Source organism: Oryx dammah, unplaced genomic scaffold (genome assembly GCF_014754425.2).
Source record: "Oryx dammah isolate SB20612 unplaced genomic scaffold, SCBI_Odam_1.1 HiC_scaffold_22, whole genome shotgun sequence".
Classification (NCBI taxonomy): domain Eukaryota; kingdom Metazoa; phylum Chordata; class Mammalia; order Artiodactyla; family Bovidae; genus Oryx; species Oryx dammah.
The window spans coordinates 21,692,894-21,720,290 of NW_024070206.1; the positions used below are offsets into that span (position 1 = coordinate 21,692,894).

General features: G+C 43.8%; 1 protein-coding gene across 1 annotated transcript in view; it reads left to right on the forward strand.

Annotated features, from left to right (window-relative positions):
- The window catches only part of LAMA1 (laminin subunit alpha 1), a 125,985-nt gene that overhangs the window by 1,201 nt on the left and 97,387 nt on the right, over nucleotides 1–27,397 (forward strand). Inside the window, exons 2-3 of the mRNA XM_040264649.1 lie at nucleotides 17,432–17,602; nucleotides 17,782–17,894. Of these exons, the coding sequence (XP_040120583.1) occupies nucleotides 17,432–17,602; nucleotides 17,782–17,894 (284 nt within the window). The remainder of the gene's footprint in view (nucleotides 1–17,431; nucleotides 17,603–17,781; nucleotides 17,895–27,397) is intronic.

The following is a 27,397-nucleotide window of genomic DNA, read 5'->3' on the forward strand; positions in this document are numbered from 1 at the left end:
CTCTCGCATTGCTGACAGTGAAAAGCCTGGTTTCCCACAGGCTGGAGGGAGAGCAGCTGGACTCAGCTTTATTGTTCTAAGAATTGAAAGTCCTGGTCTAGGGAGATGCCCGGAATGTTTTCCGCGCCCCTCCGGGCGCAGCACTTGGCCTTGGCGGCTGTGAATGGTGTTTGGAGAAAGTGGGACCCCGTGGGGCTTTCCTGCTTTAAGATGCTACGGAAAACCACCCACAGCGGGAGGGCCTTTGAATCTGTCACACTGCCTTCCAGATTTGCAACCCCCACCCCATCAACCCATCACCCTCTTTACAGGCGCCTTTGAGGGAGTTTGACTTTTTAAAATGCAATTTGGGGTCCCATGTATATAGCATGAATGACCAGTGAAATAGTATCATTAGCTCATAATACAATAATAAAATAATTCTGACCAGCATCATCAGTGAGCTAGTTTATCTGGTACTCATATATATATATATATTTATTTAGAACAATCATCTGTTAGCTTTTAGATTATTAGGAATTCTTATTTTTAATGTGGATGATTTTTAAAGTCTTTTTTGAATTTGTTACAACATTGCTTCCGTTTTATGTTTTGGTTTTTTGGCCAAGAGGCATGTGGGATCTTAGTTCCCCAACCAGGGTTGGAACCCACAGCCCCTGCATTGGAAGGCAAAGTCTTAACCACTAGACCACCAGGGAAGTACCTTATTAAGAATCCTTTATCATTTCACAGTCTCTTTGGATTACTATTACTTCTCTGGTGGCTCAGTGGTAAAGAATCGCCTGGCAATGCAGGAGACAGAGGGTTCGATCCCTGGGTTGGGAAAATCCCCTGGAGGAGGGGGTGGCAACCCACTCCAGTATTCTTGCCTGGGAAATTCCATGGACAGAGGTGCTGGCAGGCTACACTCCATGGGGGTCCAAAGAGTTGGACGCGACTGAGCACTTAGACACACGCTGAACTACTGTACCCCTCATGATATGTGGCCCAATAACTCAGTTTCTTTGAGATACAACCTGTGTAAAGTGAGCTATTCCTAGAAGTGCAAAATACTAGGTGGTACCTTTCTAACAATAATGTTAAATCCACAGCTGGCAGTTACATGGAATTACAGTTGCTTCATAGGTTAGTTCATCAAATCTTGTTTTGAACTGTTTTTCTTTTCTAAGTTAAAAGTAGACAATGCCAAGGATAAAGGAAAAACTCTCTTCTATGACTAGAGGAAATTTACTTCATTCTCATAAAGGATGTAGTATTCAAATTGAGCATACATGTGCTGCCCAGCCAAGCGCGTGCCCGAATGGCTTTTAAAGGTGCATTTTTCTTCCCTGTAACTGTATTCCCCAAGTAAGGGCCAAGGAAAAAAACTAATTTTAGCAGTTGGAAACAAGGTTTGTGTAATGAAAACATCACTGCCTACCTCCTACGTATCCCAGACTTTGGCCCATTCCTTTTTCCTCTTCCACTTTTCCAGACGTTAAATATAGATCGGACATCTGTAGTTAATATAGCATGATGGAGAATTCAAATGCAACAAGGATAGGAAATAAACACATGCTGTTCCTTGGTGCTTTGCGCCATTCTTAGAATCACCAGCATCGTAACATGTTTACATGACCACTTATTTCAAGGTAATCATCTTTGAGACACAATTCTACAATTTTAGAATAACTCTTTCATAAAGTTCTGTAAGTACTCATTATCATCTCCAGTAAGTTTTATGGGGGGAATAACAAGATATGCCTTTAAGCTTTAGATGTTTTACTCTTTGGCTTTATAAGCTGTGGGAACTTGGGCAAGTTACTTAACCTCCCTGTGCTTTGGTTTTGTCATCTGTAAATGGGAGTAGTCATGGTGCCTCCTTGGAAAGACTGTTCATGATGGAATGAAAAGTGCTTAGAACAATGCCTAACCCTGGAGGTAGCCCTCAATAAACACCATCTAAGCATCATTATTGGAGAAGGAAATGGCAACCCACTCCAGTATCCTTGCCTGGAGAATCCCATGGATGGAAGAGCCTGGTGGGCTACAGTCCATGAGGTCGCAAAGAGTCGGACACGACTGAGCGAGCTCACTTCACTTCACTTCAAGCATCATAATTACTATTTTGGGCATGACTACATGCAAATATAGAAAATCACTTCCCCGCTATAGTCTCAAATTTAGAGTCTGGTTTTGGAGTCGACTTGAATTCAAACGCCAGCCCCGTTGCTTTGATGAGCCGTGAGGGTGATTAAGTTTCTCGGCGGCTCTGGATGTCAGTCTTCCCGATTTGCTAGACGGAGAGGACTGATGTGATGTAGTGACGCAGGAGAGTGTTGGCCCAGTGTGGGATGTGTCAGCAGCCCGGGCGTGTGGTCCTTGGCGATGGTCTACCTGTGGCACCTGCACTGCATCCTCCCCAGCCTGGATCCACCTTCACTTGGGCGCTAAGACCTATTGACTTGACTTCCTGAAAACCTGTGCAATCCATCTCCGTTATTTTGTCTCCACTGCTGACGAGGCTCAGGAACTGTGTGTGTTTCCCATGAAATGTTGTGATGGTTCCCTCACTGGGTCTCCCTCCTCCCCTGCTCTCCCTCCTCCGCACCATCACCATCATGATTTTTCTAGAAACACCACCCTATGGGCTAGGACTAACGCCTCCCAAACTCCTCATTAATGCACACACAAAAATGACATTGGAGCATCCGATGGGACCAAAGGAGGAGTCTGGGATCCACTGGCCCAGAGCTCAGGGGCGTTACCTGGGACCTCCGTGCCCCTGTTCATAGTGACATGGGATGGTCAGTGCTGGACAGGCCTCCCATTTGGGGCCTAAGCCCTGCAGAAACCTTCCTGATCCCGTCAGTGCTGAAGTATTTATGACATGCCCTTCCCTGGATTGCTGGTGCTCTGGCCACTCATTGCTACTATTGTCCTTATCTTGGTGGCTAAGCCAGTGGCTGGGTGATCAGTCTCACGCCCTGACCTGAACTTCCTGAGGGTGGGGGCTGTTTTATTCCCATCTTCGTGTCTGTCCATTGTGAGTGTGCTCAGTTGCTCAGTCATGTCTGACTCTTTGTGACCCCATAGACTGGCCCGCCAGGCTCCTCTGTCCATGGAAGTTTCTAGACAAGAATACTGGAGTGGGTTGCCATTTACATTGCTTTGCTAATGTTCCTGGTGGTTACTAACCACCTGTCTTGTTGAGTCACATTGAGATTAATATCTTTATTTATGAATCAAGTAATTTCAAATAATAATTTAGACTAGGTAATCCATGGTCGTGGTACAACATTAAAAAAAAACAAAAACAAAACCCAAAAGGTATATAGAAAAAGGTTAAGTCACCTACTTTTGAGGCAACTACTATTTTTAGTTTCTTGAATGTCTTCCCTTAGATGTCTGTTCATGTAACTCTTAAAAGCGAGCTACTTCATAAAAACCTACTTCCTCCTGAGCACTTCCTAATAGTATAAAGAAGGTACGGATTATTTTCTGACAAAACAGGAGACACTCTTCCCATCTCCACCTCCACTGCCCTCCCTCTCTCCTTCTTCTTCAATATCCCCACTGCTGGATGCTAAATGCATCACTAATACACATATACACCTCTCAACTTTTCACTTTCCAACTGTCCCTTTCAACGTGGCCTTTGACAGAAGATATTAGAGCCTTGTTTCCTAGATCTTTTGGATTTAAAAACTATAGCTCATTGATAGATTGCTTGACACTGCAGTCCTTCTGAAAGTATTGCTCACCGTAGCCTTCATGGGCTATTCCTGGAGTCATAAATAAGTTTTAAAAATAAATTTAGGTGATTTGTGATGTAGAGAGGTTAAGTCTGAGAAGAATACTATTAGAAGTTATGGATAGTACGTTTATTTTTCTAAAAACTTTGGTTTATTGCTGGAACATCTATAGTAGACACAGAAAAAGTTAATTTTTAAAAATACTTCCTGCACCCTGAATACGAAGCTAAGTGGAGATAACTAGAGAGAACTCCTGCTCGAAGATCTTAGCTGAAGTTGTTAGTGATATTCCTCAGAAATGTTAGGGTGAACAAGATAAGCCATAGTTTCTCTAGCAGGGTGTATGTAGCCTACTTGCATGCTTGCAAATAATTCTTTTACTTTTTTTATTGCTAAAATACTAACGTGTATCCATGCACAGTTGAGTAAATAAATGCATTTCAAAATTAATGGGGGGGTGCCGGGAAACTCCCTTATTGAAGTAATTTAGGTAAGGTCACGAACTTGGGTTCTGTTGGGACATGCCTGCCAGGGAGCTGTTTCAGTGTAAAATGCCACACTCCGGCTAGGTTCATTGCATCTCACGTCCTCTATACTGAGGGTGACAGCCAGCGCCCAGAGTAACCGTTTCTCGGCACAGACCCCCTTCCCCCGAGAGTCTTTGTTTTCTCAAGGCTGGATGGTGAGAGCTTTCTTTGGGACAGCTTGTTCCCATTTTGTGTCTTGCTTGGAGGCAGAAGATAGACAATAGGAGCACTGAGATTCCCGAACAGCGTGGTGGATAGCTTTCTGCCTAGGTGAGCATTTACTTCAGAGGTTAATCCAGAAAAGATGCTGTGGAGACACATCAGATCCTATTTTCAGCGAGTGTGTGCATTTTTTTTTTCCCCCTTTTTTGATTCAACCATCTGAAGCCTGAATCTCTTCATTCCTGAACTTATCTTTGAAGTCTGATCTGGCCCAGCGGGCAGTGTGACTCCAGTTCTTGTGCCAGAGAGCCTCCTGTCTTGCTGGTGGGAATGTCAAATTTAGCTCCAGAAGTGTTTCTGGGAAGTGCCCATCTTTTCCCATTCCCTGAAAGATTTCCTGCATTTTGCTTCATTGTTCTGTAACTTCCTGCCAGAGCCTCAGGAAACTCGACAACGTTAAAGAAGATGCTTAAGTTGAACAGATCCTGTTTAGTTAAGAGGGGACGTTTAGAAAGGAGAAGACCTCACCCCAGGACACTGATTATTGTACATCCTACATTTAAATGTCTTCTAATCTCTTTGTCATGGCAGGATTTTACTCAACAAAAGTGATTATCTTGTTATCTCAGGCCCAGCACATGAATTCTTTCCTGCTCCAAAGACTACTTTTCCTGTTTCTCCCAGTTGATGGCATTCTTTTGGTCGCCTTGGTTTCATCTTCCATTCCTTTCTTTTCTTTTTTCTGTATTCTCCTTATCCAAATCGTCTCTCTCCATTTTTGTTTCTTCCTTTAAAAAGGTCCCTGGGGACTTTCCTGGTGGTCCAGGGGTTAAGACTCTGCCTTCCAATGCAGGGGTGCAGGTTTGATGCCTGATCAGGGAACTGAGGTCCCTAGTGTGTTAGTGTTAGTCACTCAGTCGTGTCTGACTCTTGGCCACCCCGTGGACCCACCAGAATCATCTGTCCGTGGGAATCTCCCGGCAAGAATACTGGAGTGGGTTGCCATTCCCTTCTCCAGGGGATCCCCCTGACCCAGGGATCAAACCCAGGCCTTCTGCATTGCAGGCAGATTCTTTACCACTGAGCTACCAGGGAACCCAGTAGTGCCTAAGGTGCAGCTAAAAATTAAATAAGTAAGTTTAAAGGTCTCTGATTTTTTGGCCTTTGTTCCTCTTTATGACACTGCAGATGATCACTGGCTGTTAAGATGACTATCACATGAGGAGATAGGGCTTCTAATAGGACGGAAACCTTATTCCTGTTTGGATGCCAGAGGTGGAAGGAGTTTTACAATCAGCCTTCAAGATGGGCCTTTTGGGATTCTATTTTAAATAGTTGTTTCCAGAACTATTCTCTGCCACTTGACGTACTTCCTGTCCCTGTTGCTTGTCCAGTGGTGGGCACTCTTTCCCATCCTCAAAATTCCCATTGTCCATCCTTCAGCCCCTTCCTTCTAAATCTCCAGCTCTGGCGTTTCTGTCTTTGTTTTTCTCCACAATCTAGTTTTTCCAGCTCTTTTACACCTCTGCCCTGACTTCGTGGCTATACTTTTGTTCACTCTAGAAGTTTAGAGGTGGGAGAGTTCGAGATATTCATGACTTTGTGAAATGTCTTTGGGCACTCCACTGCTCTTGTTATAAGGGAGCTGGCATAAAGTCCTTGATATCTTCTTGGGCTATGGAGTAATGTTTTCTTGTGGGATTGTTGTCATTTCTAGTCAGTTTTTCTCCTTTCCCCCCTGTGTTTGCCCATTCATTTACCTGCTCAGCTTCATGGACTGAACATGTAATGGATCCTCCACCAGCCAGGCTCCAAGTCAGGAAGTGTCCCGTGGTCCTTGTTCTCAGCGGCTTTCCTCATTTTGATTCCAAGTGGACATTCTTCACAGAGGAAGTCCAAGTGCGTATCTAGAAAGAAATGTTCTCTGTGAGAAATTATGGTGGAGGAATGGTTGGGAGATTCAAGTAGCACCAGTGGAAATAAGTGTCTATGTTTTGCTTGCTTCCAGTCACATAAATTCGTGTTGCAGCCCAGTGGTGGGCAAGGAATGGGGAGGCAGGGGAATTGAGCTCCTGGTGGCTTCCTCACCAAACTTCCTATTGGGTGACATCTATTCCTCCAGGCTTCCTTTCTGTCATGGAAACACACAGCTCGCCTGTTTGGTGACTCCTCTGAGCCCTCACAGAGAGGGTACCGTTAATACAGACATTTTCTCTCTGGGCTGCACGTTTGATTTGAATCACATCAATGTGGAGGCCCCAGCCCCAGGGATTACAGCTTCTGTGGTCTCAGGTGTGGATTAGTCATTTGCATTTTTAGGAAATCTTTTCAGGGTTTGGCTTATGACTTCCCTCCTAGCTCCACCAGCAAAATAAGAGCCATTCTTCCTTCTACATTCCCAACACCCACCCCCGTCACCCCCCACATACACAACAGACACACTACACATACATACACCACGTAACCGTACATATTCAAAAAGTATTTGTTGAGTTTCTAGAATGTTCCACACTCTGGTGGCCAGTGGTCCTTGAATCCCTAGAGCTGTAGTCAAGCAGGCACGAGAAGTGCCTGAGGAATCCTACTACCTGTGTGCCTCAGCTCGAATTTGGAGGAATTTTTGTTTCTGAATGCCCACCACCATTGCCCAAGTTACTGCAGTGAAATAATGTCACTGAGAACAGAAAGAGAATGCTGGTTAAAAACGCTGGTTATTCCTACTGCACTGGGTTTTAGTTTAAAGACAGTGACTACTCTATTGACTTCAGTCTTATTGGCATTTGTTGACCATTTCTTGGAGTTATATTTTTATATAGAGTTTTTGTTCAAAAGAACTCTACCTGCCTGCGTTTGGAGGATGTTGTTTAAGTGGGAGACAGCTGTTCCCCTCCAGGCTCTTGGGGCTAAGCCAGCCTGGTCTTCTCAGGAACAGAACAAAGGCACACAGAATTTATGTCACAGATGGATGTTTGTTTGATAAAAATCACTTATTACTGAATGAAAGAATGGCCCATTCTCTCCAGAAATATGAGCAGAACATCTAGTAAGCCTTTAGAGCTTCCCACTTTGTTGGTTTGTTTTAACCATTATAATTGACCAAGTTGAGTTGTACCTCTTTTTCTGTGGTCAAACATTCCCTGAAAATTTGTGCATGAGAGGGTTTTCTGTAAGTGACATGATTTCAAATTCAGTGTTCAAATAATTCAGAAATAATATTTGAAGGAATTGGCTAGATTTTTGATATATATTTCTGGACTCTGTTGCTTTGTTGATCCATGTGTCTATTCCTAACCTAACTGTCTGGATTCCTCTGGCTTTGTAGTAAGTTTTGAACTAGGGGGTGTAAACCATTCCACACTGTTGACTTTCTCGGAATTGCTTTGACGGTTCTAGGTCCTTTGCATTTCCATTACTGTCAGCTTGTCAATTTCTACAAAAGAGACGGCTAGGATTTTGGTAGGAATTAGAGTGAATCTATAGATCCGTTTGGGGAGAAGTGCTTTCTGATAATATTGAGTTTTCCTGTCTATGTATAAGAAATATCATCATTCATTTTGATCTGATTTAATTTCTCTCAGAAATGTTTCATAGTTTTCAGCGTATTGGTATTGAATTTCCTTTGTTAATTTTTATTAAGTGTTTTATTCTTTTTCAGTAAAAAGTCTAGAATGTATGGAGAGCTGATCTGGCCCTTCTCTGATGCCCATTTCAGTTCAGTTCAGTTCAGTTCAGTCGCTCAGTCATGTCCGACTCTTTGCGACCCCATGAATCGCAGCACGCCAGGCCTCCCTGTCCATCACCATCTCCCGGAGTTCACTCAGACTCATGTCCATCGAGTCCGTGATGCCATCCAGCCATCTCATCCATGCCCATAAGTATTAATATATGTATAAATGAATCACTTTGCTATATACCTGAATCATTGTAAGTCAAATATACTCAATTAAGAAAAAAGGGAAGTTGTACATAAATGTGGCCTATTTGAGAGTTACCTATTTTGGTGGTCCAGCCTGGGTCTTGATTTCCTCATTGCTAATGTGCAGAAACAGACTAAATTTCCCTGACTGTATTATCATAATGAATATATAGGGAAGAATTTTTAAAATGAAAGAAAATTAATATTATTGTTGTTCAGTCGCTAAATCATGTCCGACTCTCTGCGACCCCACGGATTGTAGCGCTCCAGGTTTCTCCGTCCTTCACTGTCTGCCAGAGTTTGCTCAAACTCATGTCCATTGAGTCTGTGATGCCACCCAACCATTCTTGGTTGCCCCCTTCTCCTCCTGCTCTCAATCTTTCCCAGCATCAGGGTCTTTTCCAAAAAATAACTTGAGAAACCTTAATTGTAATCAGACAAGGGGTGAGGGGAGGGTGCCCAAGGGCACTGCTGTGTCCTTTACCTTCCCTGCATCTTTCCAGCTGTTTGCCTCACTAGGATGGGAAGACGTCCCCTCCTTCTGAGAGTGGCCCTGTTTTGCTAAGATCCTCTCCTCTAGCCCATCACCTAGACCTGGACTGTCTCCCGGAAGCTCAGGGAGGCCAGGGGATGTCCTCTGCCATGCTGTCCCCTCTGGCCCGCCCCCTCCTCCTTGCTGTGCAGGGCCCTCCCCAGGCCTCTGTGAAAAGACAGCGGGTCAGAACACCAGCAGCATCAGGACAGGATGGGCTGAGAGGGCTGGATCTCTGTCAGCGTTAGGCAGGGAGGGTGCATAAACTTCTTTACATTTTAACATCCCTGAAGCCTTTCATTGTGCCTTCAGCAGCATTGTTTTCAGTATGGATGAACTCAGCAGGGGCAGCACCACTCAGACCCTGGTTTGCTTTAATAGCTTGCCTGGTTGACGCAAAGGGGACCTTGTTCCTATGTTACATCTTTCAGTTTCGAGGCCTTGACCTTTTTTCCTTCTTTACAATAAGCCCAAAACCTTGGTTTTAACCAAGGCCCCCCAATTCCCTCTAAAAATAGTTTTCCAAGGTCTCCAAGATGTGAATGTAGGACGGGGAACCTAGAGTTCTGGTTAAATAGTGACAGAACACTCTGGAGGAAGCGTGATCTTACTCATCAGTCTGATGAACTTTGTGCCAAGCCTCAGCCAAATTAACCAATCCCGTTGTGTTAGAGCTGGAAACATCCCAAGAGATCATTTTATCTGTTGAAGTCAGAGCAGCAGCCCCAGGGAGATACTGAACCATGAAGAAGCTTAGCCCCAGCCCAGCCCAGCCCAGCCCTGCAGAATATTTGCATTTGTAACAAGATCTCCGGGTGATTTGATAAAAGTTTGATAAATTCTGCTTGAATGCTCTCTCTGCCCAGCTGAGCCCAGAATGAATTTCAAGTATCTCCTGCAGAGCTCAAGGATAAGGATCACAATTGTGGATGCCAAGGGTCATCTTCTATTCATTCCACCTCAGGTCACATTCACTTTTCTCCTAGCGTCATTTTCCTGTTGTGAGTCCTCATCACTGGGAGCTAGAGCATTTTTTCTATCTTGGCCCAGGTTGTGTGGTGCTTGCTGGTAGGGGGTGGGGTTGTGGGGTGGGGGACTGGTTTGGGGAAATGTGGAAGGTCCCGCACCTCCCACTGGGAGGCTTGTACTTTTTAAAAAATTTCAGCCACTGTTAAGATTCCGCTTATTCCAGAGCCCAGTGGGTTCACTTCCCACATGTTTTGATGCCCTGTTCTGTCCTTTCCCCCGTGGGGCTTGGTCATATTCAACAGGGAAGCGCTGGGCACATGGGATGAAGAACCCAAGTCTGTGTCCTCAAGGCCGTATTCTTTGTGTCACTTCTCTTGGGTTTGGAAATAGCTTTGGGGAAAAGTACATGCCTTCCTGCTTCCCCCTGAGGATCCGCCTGTTGGGGGGGCCTGCCTCTTCTGCTTTTTTCTTGCGACATCGGGTTACAGGAGAGTCTGGATCGCTGGCAGAGACAGCCAGCAAGCCGCTGTAACAGAGGGACAAACTGGGAGTCTGCAGCGTGAGAGAGCCAAGGGAGAGGGGCTTAAAGCCAGAGAGAAAAGCCCTTGTTTACAGAAGCTACTGTGGGGCCAAGTGAACGTCATGCTGGGGAATGGAGACTTTGACAAGGGCCTTTTGAGTAATGTAAGGAATAGAATCTGAACTGAAGTTGAGAGAAGAGCCAGTGTGAGGCCAGGAACCGGAGACAGTGACCACCACTACTCTCATATACATCCTTGATTCAGTAACAGCTTTAAAAAAATAAATAAGAAAAGTGATCACATTAAGTGTATGTATTCCAGGTGGAGCTAGTGCTAAAGAACCTGTCTGCCAGTGCAGAAGATGTAAGAAATGCGGGTTCAATCCCTGGGTCGGGAAGATCTGGTGGAGGAGAGCCTAGTTACCCACTCCAGTATTCTTGCCCAGAGGACCCCTGTGGACAGAGGAGCCTGGCAGCTACGGTCCATATTGTCAGCACGGAGTTGGACATGACTAAAGAGACTTAGCACACACCTTCTGGATAAAGAGGCAGCCCAATCGCTACTAGTACTATTGTTATTTTTCAATTTACCATTGAGAAAATAATGGTGCTAGAACTCAGAAAATGCAGTGTTATCAACCCCAGTGAGGTCAACACCAAGATAACACAACTCTGGACTTTTGATTGGGGTGTTTACCCTGGTTATCAAGTCAATTTGTCTATTGTTGGTCTCAGGTGGAAGATATGGCAAATGCTTTCGTTGTTTATAAGCTGTCCCTCTAGGTATGTTCTGGCTTAAGTGGAGCTGTAACCTGGTGGATGCAGCCTCCTCGGGGTCATTGTTCTGGTGTGAGAGATGGTGACGCATTGGGCGTCTCTACAGCCAAGTGGTTTGACCAGAGGTCCATGGGCACTCCCGAGGTCAGCCCTTGATTGATGCATTCAGGAGGCACATCCAGAACCAGATATGTAATTTTAAGAGAGTTGATGAGAAATGAAAATGTGGGGGGTCTTTGTTTAAATGATGAAAAACTTCCAGACAGTTTTGACAGAGCTTTAAACCAAGGGCGACTGCATACCCATGAAGTAGCCTTTGGAACAGAAAGAGAATGCCAAAACTTAAAGCATAAACAAGTGAAATCTATGTGATAGAACTCAGAAATGGCAGACGAAGAGGAGGAAAATTACTAAGACTGCTAAGACCTTGAAGGGTTTGTGGAAAAGTTGGTGGTCTTTGGAAGCAATGGCTGGTCAGAAAATGTTAAATTAATTGATGTTTTTAGGTATTTAAGCAAATATATAAACATTGCAGACAGGATCAATGATACAAGCAAAATATAACTTCATTTTCATTCTGCAGAGTTGTTCATTTTCCCACTCGAAAGCTGCACTTGTGTTTTGATTTTAAGCTGAATTCACTGACTCAGTGGACACAAATTTGAGCAAACTCCAGGAGATAGTGAAGGACAGGGAAGCCTGGTGTGCTGCAGTCCATGGGGTTGCAAAGAGTCAGACGTGACTTAGCAACTGAACAACAAAATAAACTGAATTCCCTCCTGTAAGAATTTGGAAGGAGGGGAAAAGGCAGCCTTCCCAGGGTAATAAGAATGATTTGAAATTAAAAAATACCTCGAATGTTGAGGTGCTTTTGTGCTTTGCCTGTGTGCAATCATGATTTTGATCAAAAAAAGCTTTTTAATTGCTGCCCTTCAATTTCAGTTTTGTGGCAACAAGAGAAAATCTCTTAATGAATGAATTGTAGCTATGGTCTTTTCTACTAAACTTGGGTGTTGAATAAAAACTCACGGTGTCATCAAACAAAAGCATTAAGGAACCTATGTGGGAGGAGGAGGCAGTCCTGATAAATTGTTATTTTCTACAGACAATATTCGGGCCAAGGTCTTCATGGCTTGTTTATCTTACAGTGAGAAACTCTGCCTTTGTCAAGGACACCTCCAGCCCATTGCCATGGAAATGGACACTGGAAAACGCTTCCAAGGCCTTTTGCCCACCACCCCCTCTGGGTTTTCTGAGATTAGACTTTTTTTTCATCTCCCCATGTGAGAAAAAAAGTTAAGGGTGTTAGATGCCAAACTCCCAGGGGCCGGGATTTGACTTCCTCAAGACCCTGTGAGGTATTTCTCTCTCTCTCCCATCTATTTTTTTCCCCACTGTGCTGGAAAGGGCCTTAGAATCTCTAAAATATTTTAATACTTTTTGTAACAGCCATCAGTGATTAAATTGTTGTTTCTCAGTCACTAAGTCGTGTCCGACTCTTTGCGACCCCGTGGACTGCAGCATGCCAGGCTTCCCTGTCCTTCACTATCTCCCAGAGTTTGCTAAAATTCATGTTCATCGAGTCGGTGATGCTATCTGCTATCTAACCATCATATTCTCTGCGCCCTCTTCTCCTTTTGCCTTCATCAGTCTTTCCCAGCAAAACGGTCTTTTCCAGTGGGTCAGCTCTTTCCACGAGGTGGCCAAAGGATTGGAGCTTCAACGTCAATCCTTCCAATGAATATTCAGGGTTGATTTCCTTTAGGATTGACTGGTTTTATCTCTTCGCTGTCCAAGGGACTGTCAAGAGTCTTCTCCAGCACTACAATTTGAAAGCATCAATTCTTTGGCACTCAGCCTTCTTTATGGTCCAACTCTCACATCCATACTGACTGCTGGGAAAATCATAGCTTTGACTATCTGAACCTTTGCTGGTAAAGTGATGTCTCTGCTTTTGAACACACTGTCTAGGTTTGTTGTAGCTTTTCTTCCAAGGAGCTAGCATCTTTTAATTTCCTGGCTGCAGTTACTGTCCGCAGTGATTTTGGAGCCCAGGCAAATAAAATCAGTTACTGCTTCCACTTTTTCCTTTCTGTTTGCCGTGAAGTGATGGGACGAGATGCCGTGATCTTAGTTTTTTCAATGTTGAATTTTAAGGCAGCTTTTTCAAAATTCTCCTCTTTCACCTTCATCAAGAGACTCTTTAGTTCCTCTTCACTTTCTACCATCAGAATATTATCATCTGCATATCTGAGGTTATTGATATTTCTTCCAGCAGTCTTGATTCCTGCCTGTGATTCATCCAGCTCGGCATTTCACTTGATGTGCTCCGCATAGAAGTTAAATAAGCAGGGTGACAATATACAGGCTTGTCATACTCCTTTCCTAGTTTTGAACCAGTTAGCTGTCCCACATTCCGTTCTAACTGTTGCTTCTTGACACACATGCAGGTTTCTCAGGAGACAGAGTGAGAAGAAAGAGAGTTAAAAAGCAGAGTCTAGTATCTGTCATAGAGAGTGAACTCAGAGAAAAAATATTGTATGTTAACGCATATATGTGGGATCTAGAAGAATGGTACTGATGATTCTATTTGCAGGGCATGAATAGAGACGCAGATGTAGAGAATGTAGATAGAGACGCAGATGTAGAGAATGGACAGGAGGGAGGGGGCGGGGGGAAGAATTGGGAGAGTGGCATTGACCTATACACGCCACCATGTGTAGAATGGCTAGCTAGTGGGAAGCTGCCGTCCAGCACAGGGAGCTCAGCTCGGTGCTCTGTGATGCCCTAGAGGGCTTGAGCGGGGTGGTGGGAGGGAGGCTTTAGAGGGAGGGGATGTATGTGTGTTTAGAGCTGGCTCACTTTGTTGTACAGCAGAAACCAACACGACATCGTAAAGCAACTATACCCCAATTTAAAAATAATTTAAAAAAAACTGCTGGTGAGTGAGAAAGAATTTCTTTCATGCTTGATGGGTTTGGCGTTATGAAGTCTTTAGCCACTGGTTAAACATAGGATGAAAAAATGAATCCATTGTGTGTCCTGAATGAGGGCAAAAGTACGAATCATGGTAACATTAGCTAAAGTAAATAATGTCTCCCGACAAAAGTGTACAGATGTCTCATGCATTAAGTGCACGGCCAGGTGAAGGGAAACCGGGATCCACGTGCCAGCTACAGTCCTCATTCTGCTTCCGATTTTTATGTGTAAATCAATCTTTTTTTCTTGGTGGACTCTTGATCCCAATGCCCTTTCTCACCCTTTAGTTTCCTATTTCTCCTCCTAACTTGAAGCTCATGTTAGTTGTTCTTTATTGAAATACTTCAGTAGTCTTTCGTTATGTATTTAGTGCTGGTTTTTTAAAATTAATTTTTATTGGAGCATAGTTGCTTTACAATGTTGGGTTACTTTCTGCTGCACAGCAAAGTGAATCCGCTCTAGGGATGTATGTGGTGTGCTATGCTTAGTCACTCAGTCGTGTCTGACTCTTTGCAACCCCATAGACTGTAGCCTGCCAGGCATTTCTGTCCATGAGGATTCTCCAGCAAGAGTACTGGAGTGAATTGCCAAACCCTTTTCCAGGGGATCTTCCCAACCCAGGGATGGAACCCAGGTCTCCCCCATTGGAGGCGGATTCTTTACCAGCTGAGCTATCAGGGAAGCCCTGCTGCTGCTAAGTCGCTTCAGTCGTGTCCAACTCTGTGCGACCCCATGGACGGCAGCCCACCAGGCTCCCCTGTCCCTGGGATTCTCCAGGCAAGAACACTGGAGTGGGTTGCCATTTCCTTCTTCAATGCAGGAAAGTGAAAAGTGAAAGTGAAGTCGCTCAGTCGTGTCCGACTCTTAGCGACCTCATGGACTGCAGCCCACCAGGTTCCTCTATCCATGGGATTTTCCAGGCAGGACTGGAGTGGGGTGCCATCGCCTTCTCCGAGGGAAGCCCTGAGGTATATATATATTCCTTCTTTGCTGGATTTCCTTCCCATTTAGGTCACCACAGACCATTGAGTAGAGTTCTCTGAGCTCTGAAATACTGAAGTATTTTGGTAGTCTTTGGAAACATTCAGCAACCTGAGGAATTTTTAAAAATTCTTTTTCAAACATGCTTCCTCCAGTGCAAATTTCCAGCTTTCATCCTCTCACAGCTGTGCTCATAGACAGTGAGGAATAATAATTATTCTAGAACTATGGAATGAGAGCAAATGTAACAAGAATAATTTTTAGTGAATTTTTCCCCCCAAGCATGAGCTTATCTGAGAAGAAAGATTCAGTTTTAGTGAAAGGCAGATGCACCACTGCAGGTTTTTGAAATTAGTCAGTTCAGGGCGTTTCTACATGATCGTGCTAGTGAAGGCGTTTCTCTTTCTTTTGCTTAGGAGTGTCTGCACAATACCAACCAGAGAAGCACCCATCTGCCAATATAGGAGACACGGGTTCGATCTCTGGGTCGGGAAGATCCCCTGAAGGAGGAAATGGCAACCCTCTCCAGGATTTTTGCCTGGGAAACCCCACAGACAGAGGAGGCTGGCGGGCTTCAGCCCAGGGGGTCACAAAGAGTCAGACATGACTGAGCAATTGAGCCTGCACGCAGGTGGTCTAAAACCTGTGTAGTGCACGAACAAGCTGTTGTTGGTTCCTGCAATTCAGATGTTATTCACCGAAATTACGTTGATATTCACACAGCTTAAACTTCTTTTTCTGGGTGACTCAGAGTGTAGGCTCCTGAATGGAGAAGGAGGTGCCCCCCTGACCCCACTCCCTCCAGAACTCAAGGCTCTTGCAGGTCAGGGTGGGGGGAGCCCCGAGCAGGAAGTAGGCAGTTCTCTTGATGTCTCGAAGCTGAGGGGGGGAGGAAAAAAAGAGAAAGTGAGGACATTTTTAAAGTTAGCTGGTAAAGGATTTGTTGACAGAGAAATGCATTGTTAACTAAATTCCTATGACCTTTTTTCTTCTCCTCGCTTGGCTGGGCTGTGGGAAGGGAATGGAGAGGGTTGACTGTACTGCCAATATAGACGCACAGACATGACCCAGAGCCCAGAAAACTCCGGTGCAGCTCTTTAGAGGTGACTCCACAGTTACAAACGTATTGTATTTTAAATTGTCAGTTCATAATATACTTTCAAACCGGATTACTAGAATATTGTGGTCATACAGGAAGGAGAAAATATTTGCCTCAGTACCAAAACCAATAAGTATCAGCTTCTCCCCCCATGTAAGCAGCATTCCCAAGAATTACGTGTCACTTTAAGAATTAGATCATTTTATTGCATAAAATGTGTCTTAACTACTGGTGGATAAAAAGAATAAATTGAGGAACTGCATAATTAAACATAAAAGTACATCTGTTTTATTCCTTAAGCCTTTTAAATTAACAAATCCCAAAAGCATATGATAAAAATGACCAACTTTAAGTTAAAAGTGAAAAATCATGTTTTATACCTAGTATACTGTGTATGTCTGTTATGTTTCAAAATTAAGGGTAATACTCTAGAATACAATATTCCATGACTATTTTCTGTTGAGAAACTTTGATTTGATTTGATTTGATTAATTTGATTAGCGTCATTCTCCTAGAATAAAACTGCTGATTTGTTGTTTTTTAGTAACTCAGTTGTGTCCAACTCTTTGCAACCCCATGAACTGTAGCCTGCCAGGCTATTCTGTCCGTGGGATTTTCCAGGCAAGAATGCTGGAGAGGGTTGCCATTTCCTTCTCCAGGAAATCTTCCCAGATCAGAGATTGAACCCATGTCTCCTGCGTTGGCAGGTGGATTCTTTACCACTGAGCCACCAGAGTAGCCCATAGAACTACTAGGGTAGCTCTGTTTTATGTGGAAAGTCTTTGGAAGACTACCTAGTAAGTTATTATTATTATTTTCTTATTAATAGATGCATGGTGAGGTTTGTTTTTTTTTAATGTACTTGAACTTCCTAGGTAGGACTAATGGTAAAGAACCCTTTTCCCTTTGGTGACCATAAATTGGCCCTCTTCTGTGGCTCAGATGGTAAAGAATCCACCTGCCAAAATGCAGGAGACCCAAGTTCGATCCCTGGGTTGGTAAGATCCCCCTGGAGAAGAGAATGGCAACTCACTCCAGTATTCTTGCCTGAACAATGCTATGGACAGAGGAGGCTGGTAGGGCTCCTACATAGACTGTAGGCTACAGCCCATGGGGTTGCAAAGAGTCAGACATGACTGAGTGACTAACACTTCTGCTTCACCAGCAGAGTGAGATGCAATGATATGACCTGTGCTTTCAAGTGGCTGAGCTGATCTGGTGACTTTGACTTTCAGGCCTGTTCCCTGCCATCCTCAACCTTGCCAGCAATGCACACATCAGCACCAATGCAACCTGTGGGGAGAAGGGGCCAGAGACGTACTGCAAGCTGGTGGAGCATGTGCCTGGGCGGGCCATGCGCAACGCCCAGTGCCGGGTCTGTGATGGCAGCAGCGCCAACCCCAAAGGCAAGTGGGGCCCCGTAGGAACATACCCCTTCCTAAACGATTACTGGAGACTTCTATTAGGAAGCCACGGGCCTGTGTTCTCCTTACTGCTGTTCATTTCCACTGTATTACAGTTGAGGGGTTAACAACATTAAACCACAATCTGAGAGCGTAGTGGGTTTTTTGTTTTCCTTCAACAGAACGGCATCCGATATCCAACGCCATCGACGGCACCAACAACTGGTGGCAGAGTCCTAGTATTCAGAACGGGAGAGAGTACCACTGGGTCACGATCACGCTGGACCTGAGGCAGGTGGGTGAGGCTGGAAGCGCTGCAGGATGCGGTGGGTGGCTGCGTTGTAATCTCACGTTGTTGTTGCTTAGTCGTTAAGTCATGTCTGACTGTGACCCCATGGACCGCAGCACACTAGACTTCCCTGACCTTCACCATCTCTTGAAGTTTGCTCAAACTCATGTCCATTGAGTCAATGATGCCATCCAACCATCTCATCCTCTGTCTCCTTCTCCTCCTGCCCTCAGTCTTTCCCAGCATCAGGGTCTTTTGCAAAGAATTGGCGCCTTGCATCAGGTGGCCAAAATATTGGAGCTTCAGCTTCAGTATCAGTCCTTCCAATGAATATTCGGGGTGATTTCCTTTAGGATTGACTGGTTTCATCTCCTTGCTGTCCAAATGACTCTCAAGAGTCTTTTCTAGCACCACAGTTTGAAAGCATCAGTTCTTCAGCACTCAGCCTTCTTTATGGTCCAAGACTCACATCCATTCATGACTACTGGAAAAATCATAGCTTTGACTATCTGGACCTTTGTCAGCAAAGTGATGTCTCTGCTTTTTAATCCACTGGGTTTGTCATAGCTTTTCTTCCAAGGAGCAAGCGTCTTTTAAATGCTCTTTATACACAAGGAAAGTCCACTTGTTCCTAACATGTTTACGTCCTGGTCTCACTGTTTTTCCACTTGGTGGATTTGAGAGAAGCACAGAGTTTGTCCTTGGTACTGGTTCTGGTCACATTTATCATGCCCAGGTATCCTTGGGGTGATGAATGGAATTGTTCCCATGTGGTTTGATGTTCTTAGACATTGTGTCAGGATGCTAATCATCTATCCACCCGTGATGCCTTGACAAGTGGTACCCAGTGTCCACACACACACAGCTGGTGGGGGCACAAAACACATGCATTTGCTGCCTTTCAAGCTTATTATCTTACTGTTTTTACCATGCAGCTCTAGTAAAGGGTGCTGTGTAGAAAATAAGGCTTGGAAACAGAAGGAGATAGCATTAAACCTCTGGACTCTTTGATGCTGTGTATGAGAGCTGTGAGCACCCTAGTGCTCAGTGAGGAAGCCTTCAGCACCAGCTAGGAAAGGCAGGGTTTAATTGGCTTAGATCACATGTGTATCTCCCTAGCTTTGCTCAAGACCACTCAGGAGAATGGAGCGAAATACAATATAAGCCCTGGTTGCCCCAAATATTTCTAGGGAAAGGAAGGAAAAGGAAAGAAATCCGAGTGAAAGGGATGAAAAAGAAAGGTGGCAGCTTTTTCTATTTCAGTTCTCCAGAAAAGCCATAACATAGCCTTCTTATTTATTTCCATTCTGTTCTTCTTGGGTCAGAACTCATCAGTATAATGGGAAATATGCAATGAAAGAGACAACTCGTTCAAAAAGTGTACAGTATGAATTTTGGAGACTTCATGATGAGGAATCATAATTTTTTGAATGAAAGTGAAACATGAAAGTGTTAGTCATTCTATCGTGTCCAACTGTTTGTAACCTTATGGACTGCAGCCCAAAGACTCCTCTGTCCATGGAATTCTCCAGCCAAGAATACTGGAGTGGGTAGCTATTCCCTTTTCCAGGAGATCTTCCCGACTCAGGGATCGAACCTATATCTCCTGTATTGCAGGAGATTCTTTACCATCTGAGCCACCAGGGAAATCACAAAATATGCAGAATTTTAAGTAAAAGCAAGACAATACTGTATATGTTCACATAAAAGGAACTTTTGAGCTCTAATCATAATGGTAAATGAGGTAGTAAGATGTGAAGCTGAGGAGACATTTTCCAAGTTCAGGTTCATAGAATCACGTAACTAAACTAATACATCTGGGCGTTTTCAGCCACAGATCCTGAATTAATGTGACATGCCTTTGCCTTTACAAATCCACCGAAAGGAAAAGAGCAAAACTCCCTTTTTGCCTTGGCTTTTTTTGTCTTTGTTTCAGTGGTAAGGATGCTTCTGCAGGAAGTGTTGGTTTTCTCATCATCTTCTCAATGTATTTTCCTTCTTTGAGGGAAAAAAGTACAACATTTTCATTATTAGGATGTGATACTATGTGAGTTTGGCCAAATTAACAGCTGGACATTTTACAGAGAAACTTCAAATCCCAAGTTCGACTGCTATTTATCTTGCAGTTTGTCGATCTTGGCTTCTCCTAATGAGAGCTTTTGCCATAAGTTGGACTGAATCAGCCTGAGGAATCCAGGGGCCTCAGTTTTAGGTCTTTAAGTATTATGCACACCGAGTCCTGGACAGAGTTATACAGGCTTCTGGGGCTTCCCAGGTGGCACTAGTGGTAAAGAACCTGCCCGCCAGTCGATCCCTGAGTCGGGAATATCCCCAGGAGTAGGAAATGGCAACCCATTCCAGTATTCTTGCCTGGAGAATTCCATGGACAGAGGAGCCTGGGGGGCTATGGTGCATGGAGTTGCAAAGAGTCGTACACGACTGAAGCAACTTAGCACAGCACAGCAGGTAAATTCTAGTGTTTTTAGATAAGCTTCTAAATTAAGATAATTTTAAATAACAAAATACTCAGAATTTTCTTCATCTTTTGCAGAATATAAAATTTCTACTGTGCTTTAAGTTTTTTTTAAAAAAAAGTTCAGATGGTTATATCTGAGCAAACCTTTCTCAGATATATTTATTTATTATTTTTATTGTGAAATATTTTGAATATGTAACAAATGTATTATTGTGACGCACATATAACCACCCCCAAGATTCAGGGATTTTTAAACATTTTGCCACATTGGGAATACTTTCCAAGTGAATTGCAGTCATGGTGACATTGGACCAATATGAGGTTTTTTGTATCTTCAGAAAATAGGACATTTGTTACGAATAGGCACTGTGCCATTAGCTAACAAAGCTGACAGCAATGTCCTAGTAACTATTTCTTCACTGAGATCCAGTTGTCCCAATTTAATCACGGATGTCTTTTATAAGTTTTGTTTTGTTTTTCAAACCAGGATCAATAAGGAACCCACATTGCATTTGATGACTATGCTTCTTAAACCTCTTCTAACCTGAATTGTTCTCCCTTTGGGGGAGGGGGGTGCTTCCCAGGTTTTACTAGTGGTAAAGAACTTACCTGTCAATGCAGGAGACACAGGGGATGCGGTTTCAGTCCCTGGGTAAGGAAGATCCTCTGAAGGAGGGCATAGCAACCCACTCCAGTATTCTTGCCTAGAGAATCCCATGGACAGAAGAGCCTGACAGACTACCATCCATGGGGTTGCAAAGACTCAGATATGACTGAAGCAACTTAGCATGCACACACTGTTTTTAAAAAGTGATATTCAGTTTTTGAAAACACAAGGCTTTTTGTCTTGTAGAATATCCCACATTCTGGACTTGTCAAGTGGTTTCATTGTGATTTTAGTATGTTCCTTTATGTCCTTTATTTCTCATGAACTGAACTTAGCTGTAAGACTTGATTACATTCCAGTGAAGTAGTTTTGGCCAGAACCCATGCGTGGCAATCCTGGCTGCTCTGTTGCGTCCAGGGCTGGTTGTCTCATGAGAAGCAAGGCTCTCTTTGGGTCCCACTTAGGTATTGGCGTCTGGATCACTCCCTCGTCATGCTGTTCCCTTTTTTTTACCATCTCTTATCCTTGTTTCCTGGGTCTCATTGACATGCAACTTTTAGAACGTGAAAGTGGTTACAGCTTCTGATGACTTTTCCATTGTCAAAGTCTGTAAGTTTCCCTGTCAGGCCAGCTATTCACCAGCTGCTAGTTAATTTCTAGATTATACACCCCATGAAAGCAGGGACCACAGCTGTCTGCTTCCTCTTTTCTTCCTCCTCTTTCTCTCCCTTCCTTGTTAACACTTATAGAGGCTTGTCTTGCATGCCCAGACATCAGCAGAGTTGAGGCAGTGAGTGTGGAATCACTGTGAACCAGTGCTTTATTTTTGCATTCCTTTTTTGGGTTCACAACTGGATTAAAAGATAAACAGCCATCAGCTGTAACCTATCAACTGCTTTGTTTCCCTTCTGTAAAAATGTAAGCTCTGAAGTACAGGTTTTAAAGTAAAATTGCTGCTGCTGCTGCTAAGTCGCTTCAGTCATGTCCAACTCTGTGTGACCCCAGAGACGGCAGCCCACCAGGCTCCCCCGTCCCTGGGATTCTCCAGGCAAGAACACTGGAGTGGGTTGCCATTTCCTCCTCCAATGCATGAAAGTGAAAAGTGAAAGTGAAGTCGCTCAGTCGTGTCCGACTCTTAGCGACCCCATGGACTGCAGCCCACCAGGCTCCTCCGTCCATGGGATTTTCCAGGCAAGAGTCCTGGAGTGGGGTGCCATTGCCTTCTTCGAAAGTAAAATTAGGCAGACCTTAATGTTATCAAGAATCATAGCAACTTCATGTTGTAAATGTGTTCATGCAACTTAAATATGTCAGCTCTAAGGTTTTATGACGAAATCAGTCAGCTTCATTCTGTTGGCAAGTGCCAAAGACATTGATCCTGTTCGTGACTTTCTAGTTGATGACAGCTGTAGAAATTATGGCATTTTTAGCTTCTGTATACAATGTTTGGTTACCTGAAAGATAAACTGAAGAAAAGATAGAAAGTGGTGTTATCAGAAAGTCCATAAATGTTGTTTGGTTTCCAGTAAGATTTAACTGTGGAGTGTTTGCCTTAGTAACATATTATAGGAGGAACGATTCAATTTATCTTTTTACTTCTTTAAAATAATGCCCGTGATTCATTTCTTTCATCGATTCACCGTATGTTAGAATTTACACTGTTACTTAGCAATGTCTTACTTAAAAAGAAAACAATCTGTAGGAATTGTTTTAAGAAAAAACTGATGAGTCACTTAACAAATATAAAACTAACATATACATGGATGGTGTCCTGGAGAAGGAAATGGCAACTCACTCCAGTATTCTTGCCTAGACAACCCCACAGACAGAGGAGCAGGGCAGGCTACAGTCCATGGAGTCGGAAGAGTCGGACATGACTTAGCGACTAAACCACCAACACATGGATAGTGTCCAGTCATAAACTATTGCTCACTGTCCAGTGACTTAAGAATATGTTCCATGGTGTTTTACCACTGACACAAGCCAGAGATCCTTTGTGATGACTTAAAAATTTAAAGATATCATTCTGAGAGAGGGAGCATGCACATTTGATAGATCTTGAATTCTATGACTGTCCGCATTCTTTCAGTTGTTAATCATAGGACACTGTATATATTCTACTGAACATATTTAAATGTATTCCTGTGGTAGTATTTTTCAACCAAGTAACTCAAGGATTTCCAGTTTGAGATACTCTGTGTTAGGATGCTGGGCCAATGAAAAGATGCTCAACATCTTTTGACACTGTGGAAATGAAAATCCACAATGAGATACCACTTCATACCCATCAACGTGGCTGTTATCAAAAAAAAAAAAAAACCAAAACCAGAAAATAAGGGTTGGTGAGGGTATGGAGAAGTTAGAAGCCTTGTGCAGGGCTGGTTGGTGCAGTGCTATGGAAAACAGTATGGTGGCTTCCTTAAACGTAGCATTTCCATATGATCCAGCAATTCCACTTCTAGATGTATCCTCAGAGGAATTGAAAATACGAATTCAAAAATGATATTATATTCGAACACCCATGTGTTATCGCAGCCTATTCACAACAGCTGGAAAGTAGAAGGAACCAGGTGTCTATCAACAACGAACGGATGAACAAAATGTGGTCTCTACATCGAATGGATCCTTTTGCCTTAAAAAGGGAACCGTTGTGATATATATGCTTAAACGCGGGTGAACCTTGAAAACATGTTAAGTGAAATTAGCACTTTTATTACCTATTCCCCTGGGCCAAGGGTCCTGCAGCCCCCTCATCCTGCACTGGCTCGTGGAACCCTCATAATCACACAATGAGTCTGGTTCCCCATTCGCTCCTTTTGACAAATGATGGAACTGAGGCTTAGTTGAAGTAATTCAAGGGTAGAACTCATGACTGTCTGCATTCTTGGACAGTATCGACCCTCTGGCTGGCTAAGGTTTGTGACAAATATGTTTGTGTCCTGATGTTTTATTTAACTGTATAGCATGATCATTTCCCAATATAACTGAAATCATTATGAATCATTTTAAAGCTCCACTAACATCCTGTTCTAGGGCTTACCCATCATTTGCACAATAGTTTACGCCTGACATTTTGGTTGCTTCTCTGTTATGGGTAATTACTTGAGGTTTCAGTGAAAAAGGAGTACCTGCCAGTGAAGGAGTGCAGTGTGGCCAGATCATTTCCAAGGCTCAGAATGCACGTTTCTAGTTAGTGTTGAGTATTTCTTTTAAAAGAAATATTCACTGCCTGTTGCGTAGAGGGATCTATACTACTACTACTACTAAGTCGATTCAGTCATGTCCGACTGTCCGACCCCACACACAGCAGTCCACCAGGCTCCCCTGTCCCTGGGATTCTCCAGGCAAGAACACTGGAGTGGGTTGCCATTTCCTTCTCCAAGAGGGATCTATACATGTATTCATATATACAGTTATATGTAAAGAATCTATACATAGTATATAGATTATACAGTATAGGTAGTACATAATCTATATATAATATATATGATTTAGTATTTCAGAATTTAGAATAGTATAGAGTTTAGTAATAGTGTATATAGAATATACATAGTATATTATCTACGTACCATATATAATCTATTAATGTTGTTGTTATTCACTCCCTAAGTTGTGTCTGACTCTTTGTGACCCCATGGACTACAGCACGCAAGGTTTCCCTGTCCTTCAGTATCTCCTGGAGTTTGCTCAAGTTCATATCCATTGAGCTGGTGATGCCATCCAACCATCTTATCCTCTGCCACCCTTTTCTTCTTTTGCCTCCAATCTTTTTGCCTCCCTTTGCCTTCAGTCTATTAATACATATGCATGAACGTTCAACCTATGTATTGTACACTCACATACTATGTGTGTGTATATATGTGTGTGTGTATATTGTTGCTGTTGTTCAGTTGCTAAGTCGAGTCTGACTCTTTGTGACCCCATGGACTGCCGCACGGGAGGCTTCCTTGTCCTTCACTATCTCCCAGAGTTTGCTCAAACTCATGTCCATGGACTAGGTGATGCCATCCAACCATCTCATACACACATACACACACACACATACATGTATCTACACAGGTATAGTTTGTAGACTCTACGGCATTTTTTCTTGTCCATATTACTTCATCTCTGATAGTCCTGGAGAGGAGACGGCCCTCTCCTTGGAGATTAGGAGGTAGCAGTGCAGAGTGTGGTCCACTGGCTTGCCCAGAGTCACATGGCTGTACAGCTACCCCTGGGGCTGGACACTGTGACTTCCATCTCCTTCCACACCGTCCAGGTAGTCTCCTCTCCTTTGTTCTGGTCTCCTATGATTGTTCCCTCTCTGTTATGAATTCACGGGGAGACTGGCAGGCACTCTGACAATTTCCTCCTGCCTTGGGAGTGTCTGGATTCTTCCTAAACCCCTCCTCTCTTTGCCACCCAGCAGGGTCCTATCCCCTGGGAAATGGGGCGGAGTATCAATGCTCCTTGCATGGTAAATCTGGGTGCCCCCTAACGTGTTTTTTGGTCAATAAGCAGGAAAATGCATCAATGTTTAGTAATCTCCTTTAAAAATGTTTCAACCTGGGCAAAATTTTCCCTGGGAGTGGCCCGATTTGTGAGTAAAAATTTGTAATGTCTCTTTAGAAGACAAAGTGTGTTTCGTAAAAAGAGGAAACATTTTCTATGGCATTGAAGATAAAGGCTGCTTTTTGAAGCAGTGCTTTATACTCTGTGTAGGTTTAATTAGGAAGTAGCACTTTGTTGTGGGAACATAATCACAGAAGGGCCTTTGTTTTACCCAAACCTTTAGACAAGAGCTGCTTGTGTGCTGGGTTTTATAAAACCTCATTAATCTGGATGTCTGCTGTTGTTTTTTTTTTCCCCCCCAAATTTCTGAAAAATTGGCAAGAGCTGGATTGAGGTCTGTCATTGTATCATCCAAATGTAAAGTGTTTGCTAAGCACATTGACAGGTAAACAAGAAAAGAACAGGCAAATTTTACATTGTTAAGGCAGAAAATCTTGAAAGACTTTTAGAACAAGAGTTGCATGTAAATTGGAGCTTCTCATTACGAATGAGTCTTGGGTGTTTGTTAAAACAGGTCAGGCAGAAATTCTTCCTGGAGATCCTGGTTGAAATGACCAGTGGCTGTGTATTTGCATCTATTCAAAATGATTTTATTTCAATTTTGTATTACTTCACATGGGTCTCAACTGATTTCAAATACTAAGTTTTTGTTGAATTTGTTTGGCAAAATGAATTGATTGGAAGAAACCAAGTCCCTCATGAGTTGGAAGTAAGCCACGAGAAATCCTTGCCCTTCAGACGTTTTTATCTCTTTTGTCCTGTTCTCCGTGAAGCCTCTAGTCTCAGAGACATGTCTGTCTTTTGTTTTCACATTTTTATTATCTCACTTTGTTTTCCCCTTCGCAGTGTCTCTTCCAGTTATCTACTGTTGTATAAGAGACCACTGCAAAACGTTATGGCTTGAAGCAACATTCATGTCTTTCTGGGATTGTTTCTGGGAGTCAGGGTTTCAGGAAGACTGAGTGGGTGTGTCTCAGGCTGCAGTGCATTGCCAGGGGAGCAGCTGGAGAGGGTGGTCCGGAGGAGGAGCCCCTGGGCAGTTGAGGGTAGGGTCTGGGCAGCTAAGGGAGGGGTGCTAGGGTAGCTGGGGAGGGGTCTGGGCTTCTGGAGGAGGGGCCCTGGGGCAGTTGAGGGGGGTGTCTGGGAAGCTAGGGAGAGGTCTGGGCAGCTGGGAAGGCGGGCTGGCCAAGGCTCTCCCCTCGTGTGGTCTCAGGGCTCCTCCTTGTGAGCTCTCCTTGTGGGCTAGGGTCTTCCTCACAGCACGGCGGCCCAAGGCAGGCTGCGACTGGGCAGTTCAGGGCTCCGGCACAGGCGTTGCAGAGAAAGTGACAGGTTGCATCCCTTTAGGGCCTGGCCTCAGTGCCACTCAGCATCTCCTTTGCTCTGTGGACCTCCCAGTCCCTGAAGTTGGCTGAGATTCAAGTGGAGGAAACACAGGGCAACCCCCACCTTTCACAGGAAGAGGGGTAACCACTCTGAGACATCTCGGAACCCCCGCTGCCTCACACTTCTGAAAAGAGGCTTCTCTCTGCTGTCTCCCATAGCTTACCTTTTAGGGGCTGTGCCTTTGTATTTAGGCGACATAAAGAGTGTGGACATACAGAAATCACACCTTAAATTGTTCAATGTTAATGATAAGTGAGCTGAATTTGTTGTTGTTCAGTTGCTAAGTCGAGTTTGATTCTTTGTGATCCCATGGACTGCAGTGCCTCAGGCTCCTCTGTCCTCCAGTATCTGAGTTTATTCAAACTCAGGTCCATTGGGTTGGTGGTGCCATCCAACCATCTCACGCTCTGCTGCCATTTTCTCCTTTTGCCCTCAGTCTTTCCCAGCATCAGGGTCTTTTCCAGTGAGTCAGCTCTTTGCATCAGG